This window comes from Hemibagrus wyckioides, linkage group LG13, assembly GCF_019097595.1.
Source record: "Hemibagrus wyckioides isolate EC202008001 linkage group LG13, SWU_Hwy_1.0, whole genome shotgun sequence".
Classification (NCBI taxonomy): Eukaryota; Metazoa; Chordata; class Actinopteri; order Siluriformes; family Bagridae; genus Hemibagrus; species Hemibagrus wyckioides.
In genome coordinates, this window is record NC_080722.1 from 7,620,733 (window position 1) to 7,630,000 (window position 9,268).

A 9,268-nucleotide genomic window follows, 5' to 3' on the forward strand; every position below is an offset into this window, starting at 1 on the left:
CATAAGCTCATAAAGGTACCGGAGCTGACATTTCAGTGACTGAGGTTATGGCAAAAGGACATAGTGGGCAAGGGGTAACTTGATTTGATTGGTGCTTGGTTTTTATCCAAATACACTCTTCCTGCTCACTGAAACATTGATTAATGATTGATCATCCATTTATTAACGACAGATAGACTATTTATACATTTTTAAAAGATCTGTCATTCGTACTATTCTTGTATATTGACCATACTGTGAAGGCATGGAATATGAACAGTATGTAAGGGTTAATTAGGGAGGCAGTAAAACTGTCCTGATTTAGGAACGTAAGTGACCACATGTTTGTGAGTGTGTATGCAGAAGAGGGAGGATAGCTCTTGAGTTTTATTGCAAAACCCCTCTATGGATTACTATGTAAACCAGATTCCTCGCAATGGGTCTGTGTTTTTTAAAGGAGAGAGAAAGAGTGTCTGTTGGAGATCTGAAGCAAGACTGTGTGAAATCCAGCCAGTCGTGTATACGTCATAAGCTAGGCCTCTTCTGATAAAGCTCTAGTCGATGAAAAATCCACACAATCATCCTCCTCCTGCTCAGTGTTTACTAGCCAGGAGCTTGAAGCAGATTTCCTGTATAGCACACGTCTGGCTGGGAGTCACAGCGGGTCCGATTGGGGCTTTAACGTAAATACATTAAACATCAAGTCTAATGAGTAATCAGACTCGCTGTCTTAACAAACTCTCCCATGTATTTACACACCACCTTCGTAGCATGGCCTCTAAGGGAGTGTGTGTGTATGTGTGTTGTTGTTGTGTATGTATGGTGGGGCTTCTGTGTGTGTGTGTGTTTGTTGGGGTTGTGTGTGTTGGTATGTATTCGGGGGTGGTGCTGCTGTGTGTGCAGGTATGTGTGGGTGGGCCCGCTGTGTGGGGGGGGGGGAGGGTGGTGTGTGTATGGGGGTGTCAGGTGTGTTGGTTTGTGTGTAGTTGGGGGGTGTGTGTGTGGGGGGGGGGTGCATAAAGGGGTGTCGGGTTTGGGGGGGTTGTGTATGGGGGTGTCGGGCGTGTAGGTTTGCGTGAAAACGGGGTGTATGGGGGTGTCGGGTGTGTTGGTTTGTGTGTGTGTGGGGGGGGGTGTCGGGTGTGTTGGTTGGTGTGTTTGGGGGTGTATAGGGGGGTGTCGGGTGTGTTGGTTTGTGTGTGTGTGTGGGGGGGTGTATATGGGGGTGTCGGGTGTGTTGGTTTGTGTGTGTGTGGGGGAGGTGTATATGGGGGTGTCAGGTGTGTTGGTTTGTGTGTGTGTGGGGGGGTGTATATGGGGGTGTCGGGTGTGTTGGTTTGTGTGTGTGTGGGGGGGGTGTATATGGGGGTGTCGGGTGTGTTGGTTTGTGTGTGTGGGGGGGGGTGTATATGGGGGTGTCGGGTGTGTTGGTTTGTGTGTGGGGGGGTGTATATGGGGGTGTCGGGTGTGTTGGTTTGTGTGTGGGGGGGTGTATATGGGGGTGTCGCGTGTGTTGGTTTGTGTGTGTGTGTGTGTGTGGGGGGGTGTATGGGTGTGTTGGTTTGTGTGTGTGTGGGGGGGTGTATATGGGGGTGTCGGGTGTGTTGGTTGGTGTGTGTGTGGGGGGGGTGTATATGGGGGTGTCGGGTGTGTTGGTTTGTGTGTGGGGGGGGGGTGTATATGGGGGTGTCGGGTGTGTTGGTTTGTGTGTGTGGGGGGTGTATATGGGGGTGTCGGGTGTGTTGGTTTGTATGTGTGTGGGGGGGGTGTATGGGGGTGTCGGGTGTGTTGGTTTGTGTGTGGGGGGGTGTATATGGGGGTGTCGGGTGTGTTGGTTTGTGTGTGTGGGGGGGTGTATATGGGGGTGTCGGGTGTGTTGGTTTTGTGTGTGGGGGGTGTATATGGGGGTGTCGGGTGTGTTGGTTTGTGTGTGTGGGGGTGTATATGGGGGTGTCGGGTGTGTTGGTTTGTGTGTGGGGGGGTGTATATGGGGGTGTCGGGTGTGTTGGTGTGTGTGTGGGGGGGTGTATGGGGGTGTCGGGTGTGTTGGTTTGTGTGTGGGGGGGGTGTATATGGGGGTGTCGGGTGTGTTGGTTTGTGTGTGGGGGGGTGTATATGGGGGTGTCGCGTGTGTTGGTTTGTGTGTGTGTGGGGGTGTATATGGGGGTGTCGGGGGTGTTGGTTTGTGTGTGTGTGTGGTGTCGGGTGTGTGGGGGGGTGTCGGGTGTGTTGGTTGGTGTGTGTGTGGGGGGGGGGTGTATGGGGGTGTCGGGTGTGTTGGTTTGTGTGTGTGTGTGGGGGGGGGTATATGGGGGTGTCGGGTGTGTTGGTTTGTGTGTGTGTATGGGGGGGGTGTATGGGGGTGTCGGGTGTGTTGGTTTGTGTGTGTGTATGGGGGGGGTGTATGGGGGTGTCGGGTGTGTTGGTTTGTGTGTGTGTATTGGGGGGGTGTATGGGGGTGTCGGGTGTGTTGGTTTGTGTGTGTGTATGGGGGGGGGTGTATGGGGGTGTCGGGTGTGTTGGTTTGTGTGTGTGTATGGGGGGGGGTGTATGGGGGTGTCGGGGTGTTGGTTTGTGTGTGTGTATGGGGGGGGTGTATGGGGGTGTCGGGGGTGTTGGTTTGTGTGTGTGTATGGGGTGGGTGTATGGGGGTGTCGGGTGTGTTGGTTTGTGTGTGTGTGGGGGGGTGTATGGGGGTGTCGGGTGTGTTGGTTTGTGTGTGTGTATGGGGGGGGTGTATGGGGGTGTCGGGTGTGTTGGTTTGTGTGTGTATGGGGGGGTGTATGGGGGTGTCGGGTGTGTTGGTTTGTGTGTGTGTATGGGGGGGGTGTATGGGGGTGTCGGGTGTGTTGGTTTGTGTGTGTGTATGGGGGGGGGTGTATGGGGGTGTCGGGGGTGTTGGTTTGTGTGTGTGTATGGGGGGGGTGTATGGGGGTGTCGGGGGTGTTGGTTTGTGTGTGTGTATGGGGGGGGTGTATGGGGGTGTCGGGTGTGTTGGTTTGTGTGTGTGTATGGGGGGTGTCGGGTGTGTTGGTTTGTGTGTGTGTATGGGGGGGGTGTATGGGGGTGTCGGGGGTGTTGGTTTGTGTGTGTGTATGGGGGGGGTGTATGGGGGTGTCGGGTGTGTTGGTTTGTGTGTGTGTATGGGGGGGGTGTATGGGGGTGTCGGGTGTGTTGGTTTGTGTGTGTGTATGGGGGGGTGTATGGGGGTGTCGGGTGTGTTGGTTTGTGTGTGTGTATGGGGGGGTGTATGGGGGTGTCGGGTGTGTTGGTTTGTGTGTGTGTATGGGGGGGTGTATGGGGGTGTCGGGTGTGTTGGTTTGTGTGTGTGTATGGGGGGGTGTATGGGGGTGTCGGGTGTGTTGGTTTGTGTGTGTGTATGGGGGGGGTGTATGGGGGTGTCGGGTGTGTTGGTTTGTGTGTGTGTATGGGGGGGGTGTATGGGGGTGTCGGGTGTGTTGGTTTGTGTGTGTGTATGGGGGGGTGTATGGGGGTGTCGGGTGTGTTGGTTTGTGTGTGTGTATGGGGGGGTGTATGGGGGTGTCGGGTGTGTTGGTTTGTGTGTGTGTATGGGGGGGTGTATGGGGGTGTCGGGTGTGTTGGTTTGTGTGTGTGTGTTGTATGGGGGTGTCGGGTGTGTTGGTTTGTGTGTGTGTGGGGGGGTGTATGGGGGTGTCGGGTGTGTTGGTTTGTGTGTGTGTATGGGGGGGGTGTATGGGGGGTGTCGGGTGTGTTGGTTTGTGTGTGTGTATGGGGGGGGTGTATGGGGGTGTCGGGTGTGTTGGTTTGTGTGTGTGTTGTATGGGGGTGTCGGGTGTGTTGGTTTGTGTGTGTGGGGGGGTGTATGGGGGTGTCGGGTGTGTTGGTCTGTGTGTGTGGGGGGGGGTGTATGGGGGTGTCGGGTGTGTTGGTCTGTGTGTGTGTGGGGGGGGGGTGTATGGGGGTGTCGGGTGTGTTGGTCTGTGTATGTAGCTTCCCTAGGCTCTGTTGGTGTTTGCTAACTCCCGTGTGCTGGATGTTTCCAGGCCGCACACACACATTGCACTGGATTAGTTTCTCCCCCCTGTGAACTGAGAGGCAGTCACAGAGGGACACTTGATACACACGTTCACAAAGAACCCATTAGGCTTCCTTTTATTTAAACAGAGAGCATGAATGATTTAGTAGTGGCAGGTTTGTTTTCCTGAAAACACTGTTACAGCAGCTAAGAGCCTCTCCAACACGCTTCATCCATCTTCTTTTATTTTTCCCCTCCACCTTTCTGCTCACACCTGCTGCTGGGGAAGAAGCTGTACACTGTGCAGTGTGTTACCCTGAGAGCGAGGTCCAGCTGCCAGATCAGTGCTGAAACTGTGCCATGCCCAACACTGCTCAATGTGGAGCTATTAGTGTGTGTGTTACAGTGTACAAACAGTCCCAACTGTGCCATCTTACACACACACACACACACACACACACACAGACAGTCTCGCTGTCTCTGTCTGTCTCTTACTGCCCCCCCCCCCACAGTCTACCCCCACACACAGTCTGTCTCTCTCTCACTCACACACACACACACACACACTGTCTGTCTCTCTCTCTGTCTCTTACTGTCTCCCTCCCTCCTTCTCTCTGTCTCTGTCTCTTACTGTCTCCCTCCCTCCCTCCCTCCCTCCTTCTCTCTCTCTCTCTCTTACTGTCTCCCTCCCTCTCTCTCTCTCTCTCACGCGCTCTCTCTCTTTCACACACTGTCTCTCTCTCTCTGTTTGTCTCCCTCTCTCTCTCTCTCTCTCTCTCTCACACTCTCCACACACACACTTAAGCCAGCTCTACTACAAGACTGTGTGTGTTTAATGGTTTAATCCGTTGTGTAATCCATCTCCCAATACAATGCATGCTGTTACACATTACATCCCACATTCACACAAAATCCTAAAGCTTAATGTGATTGATTTTTATAGACGACTCCTAAAACAGGCTCCTGTAAAAAAAAAAAAAATAAATAAAAAAAATAATAATAATAATAAAATAAAAAAATAATGACATTTTTGTGGAATAAAACACTTCAGCTCCTGTTCTTATGGGAAAATAATGAAGTGGAGCATTTTTTCTGACATGTTATTCCTTACATAATATTTCCATACTGTCCTCACGGACCTCAGGAATGTTTGTTAGCTGTACTTTTCACTTTTATTAGATTATTATATATGAACTTTGGTAAGTCATTTATTTTGCCCTCATTTTTTTCTTTCTTGAAACTGGGGTTGATGTGTTTAGTATGAATGTGCGTGTTCTGAAAAAACTGTTTGTAGTGATGGTGGTGATGATGATGATGATGATGATGATTTTTATTCTCTCTGCGTCTTCAGTAAACTGTTCAGCGAGTTCATCCTGAAGGTGCCGCCCGGTCGCTTGGTGAAGCAGAAGCTCTACTGCATGATCGACATCGTCTACAGTGACCTCTTCACACAACATGGTACGCTAACACACTCTATACCGCCCTCTAAAGGTGACTGTGAGAGTGCAGCATGTGATGATGCTAATCATGCTAGGTGTACGTGCCTATTTAAAATTCTTACCTATATTTTATTTATTTTTTCCTAAAATGCTGAGTTTCTTGTGTGCATCAGGTCTTTAGTGCTGCTGTGTGTGTGCGCGCAGCATGACTGCAGGTTAATAGAGTGTTTTGGGGTTAAATACCTTCAGGGCTAAAAACCCCCTCTGAAGATCTTTATCCACCAAACAAACCAAATGTCATCATATTTTATTTTTCTGTAATTTCTCTCACTGTAGCCTCTGGTGTTAGGTTAATATTGCATGCACTGATAGAGGACGGGGTTTATTTTTCATAATCGGAAAATGCAGGGATGCATCGTGCCAACTTCTTCTCCGTGTTTTCTCCTCCTCTGTGCAGACACTGGGTGAAATGCTTCTTATTACACAACCAGGGGCATCAGAGGGAACGTTTGATTCAGCTGGGTTTGTTAGTCACTGCAGGGAATGTATGGGAAATGAGATTTATTCTTTAATGTGATGTCATTTAAACAGTGTCTTTAATAGTGCTGAGGTGCTGTTAGTGTGTCTCTCTCTCTCTCTCTCTCTCTCTCTGTGTCTCACTCTTGCTTTCCTTCTCACATTGTTGCTCTGATTCTCTCACTTGTCTGCCTCTCACTGTCTTTCTTTCATTCTCTGTCTCTCTCATGTCTCTCTCTGTCTTGCATCATCTCTCTCTCTCTCTCTCTCTCTCTCACTTTCTCTCCCTCATTTTGCCTCTTACACTGTTTGTCTCTTTCTTCCTCTCTCTGTGACTCTCTCTCTCACCATCTGTCTTGCATCATATTTCTTTCACTCTCTCTCATTCTGTGTCACACTGTCTCTTTCTCACACTGTCTCTCCCTAATTCTCTCTCTCTCTCACTCTCTCTCTCTGTTTCTCACTCTGTCTCTTTCTCACAGTCTCTCCCTAATTCTCTCTCTCTCTCTCTCTCTCTCTCTCTCTCACTCTCTCTCTCTCTGTTTCTCACTCTGTCTCTTTCTCACAGTCTCTCCCTAATTCTCTCTCTCTCTCTCTCTCTCTCTCTCTCTCTCACTCTCTCTCTCTGTTTCTCACTCTGTCTCTTTCTCACAGTCTCTCCCTAATTCTCTCTCTCTCTCTCTCTCTCTCTCTCTCTCTCACTCTCTCTCTGTTTCTCACTCTGTCTCTTTCTCACAGTCTCTCCCTAATTCTCTCTCTCTCTCTCTCTCTCTCTCCCTAATTCTCTCTCTCTCTCTGTTTCTCACTCTGTCTCTTTCTCACAGTCTCTCCCTAATTCTCTCTCTCTCTCTCTCTCTCTCTCTCTCTCTCTCTCTCTCTCTCTCCCTCTCCCTAATTCTCTCTCTCTCTCTCTCACTCATGAGTTTCTTTGCTCCATGCTTGTGAATATCTTCACAGCACTGCTCGTTCGTTTCCCAACATCCACTGATACTGCTCTGCACGCTCACAGCCAGCCTCCTGAACTCTATTAAAATACTGCTTAAGCAGCATGAGATGTTTCATCAGGTTACTCGTATCATACAGAGACGTAGTAGGATCTATCCCTCTCCTGATCTTTTCACACATTACAGCCTACACTGCGTTTATCATTAATCATGAAATGCCTTCAGATCGCTTCCCTTGTGTGTCCTCTGTACACTAGGCTTACGTCCACGAAGGTTCTCACTTGACACTAGTCACATCTACAGCACTATAATAAAGCAGTACATTAACATGAAGAATGAGTAGGAGCTGCCGTGTCCTCACTGTATTCATCCTAACCTGGAAAAGCAGCATGGGAGTTTAAACTCTCCCTCGCTAATAAATATCACTGGGCACAAAGCAATTACTGTGGGATTCCCCAGCCTGTGTAAATCTTTATTAAATTACTGTACACACTGTGGTTATGCCTGAGAGAGAGAACGAGAGAGAGAGTGTCCCTTTACCATAAGTCACTGATAAGTAGATAAATATATCCAGTTTAAAACAAATCAAATGTAAACAAGCTACTGAATCTCCTTTTCACTGAGTTAGCCAAATCAATGTGACACACCTGAAATGTGTTATCTTAAATATGATAAAGGAATGTGTTTATTCAACATGATGCTACTGGTTTATGACTGTGAGGGGAAAAAATCAGCACTGGTTGTTCAGCGGAAGCTTCGGGGTTTACCTGTGGGAGTTTAAACCGAAGCAGGACTCGGTGATGGCGGCCATTATGACCAAACTGAGAGCAGGTAACATCTCGTGTCACAGTTCCCAGTGCTTTGTGGAACGCCAGATATGTTTTTGGTGATGCTTTTTGGGTCTAAACTGTTCATATGTGTATGACCTAGTGTGTAAACTAATACTTGTTAGGTTTTCTGATACAGGGGAAATGATTCGGATGAGCTGGGTGCGTATCGAAGAAAGTCCGATTAAGATTTAGTTCATGCGTGATGTACAGATTTTATGGATCATCACATTATTCCAGCTGTTATTTTACAAGTATGTTGTTTACATTAGTTTCTAGTCGCAGCTATTTAAGAATATTTGCTTATTTTATCTGCTCATCTCAGTTAGTGGTAGTGAATCGAATTGCCTTCTAGGTCGACTCTGTTCATGCCAAAATGAACTGCAGTGGAAGTTTTTCATATTTGAGTTGAATATTTGTTTTCTAGACATTGTGTGATGAAACAAACAACAGCATAAAAAATAGGGGAAAAAATAGTATATAAATAATAAAATCTTAAAAACCCATCAGATGTGTTTGGGGGTATTTTTACTGTTTTAATAGGTTTTTATTTATTTATATATTTATTTACTTATCCAGCTATTTTTATTTATTTATTTATTTGTTTATTTGTTCATTCATTCACTCATTTATTTTTAAAATGTGTTTATTTATCCATTTATTTATTTGTCTTATTTATACACATTTATTTATTTATTCATTTATTCATTTATTTTTATGTATTTATCCATTTATTTTATTTATTTATCCATTTATTTATTTGTCTATTTATTTATTCATTTATTTAATTTCTTATTTTTTTTATTTATTAATTAAATGATATGTAGCAGTCGGTGTGGTTCTACTGTGAAACATTAGATAATGACAGAGGGTCTAAAGCTGAACTCAGGTCCCTGAGCTTGAATTGAGAGCTCCACACCGTGTGTAGTTTCCCAAATTCACTGGCGTTTTTCTGGATTTACAGCGTACATATGTTTTTAGCTTCATAAAACGCTATCTGTCCAGCCCGAGAAAGCTCTTACCATAAAACACAGGCAACTATGTGACATAAAACACTCCATGTGGGAGCTTTATATGCTTTTCAACCTTTTAGCCCCACAGCTCTGTGCATGTGGTGATATGAAAGATGTGGCACAGAAGCGGGTGTAAAAACTTGGACAGGGGCAGCGTTTGCTGTAAAACGGATGATGGACGATCTTAAGCGACATGTTCTAGTGTATGTGACCCTTCCCCCATGTTTACATGTGTTTAGATGGGAAATGTGGTGAAAGTGCCGTTTTGCATGATGCTGTTCCTGTACTCTGATCCCTGAGGCATTCGGGTCTTTTGTAGTTTGCTTCTTGTGGGAATGTTGCAGCCGTTACAGGCTCTTGTCAAGGAAAACTATTATAGAATGGCTGTAATGCTTAAATTACTCTAATTATTTGTTGAGGAAAACGTGAAGGAAGAATTGACAGTGAAGACTGTCTGGTTCTGCCAAGAGAACTGGAGATGTAGTGCAATGAAATGGACCTGTTTTAATATTCTTGCTTCTCCAGGAATATCGTGTTAGAAATAATGTCGTCT

General features: G+C 46.8%; 1 protein-coding gene across 2 annotated transcripts in view; it reads left to right on the plus strand.

Annotated features, from left to right (window-relative positions):
* dock1 (dedicator of cytokinesis 1) overlaps positions 1-9,268 on the plus strand; it is a 268,380-nt gene that overhangs the window by 101,792 nt on the left and 157,320 nt on the right. For both annotated transcript variants that reach the window (XM_058405904.1, XM_058405905.1), the window contains exon 25: positions 5,328-5,434. In XM_058405904.1, the coding sequence (XP_058261887.1) occupies positions 5,328-5,434 (107 nt within the window). The remainder of the gene's footprint in view (positions 1-5,327; positions 5,435-9,268) is intronic.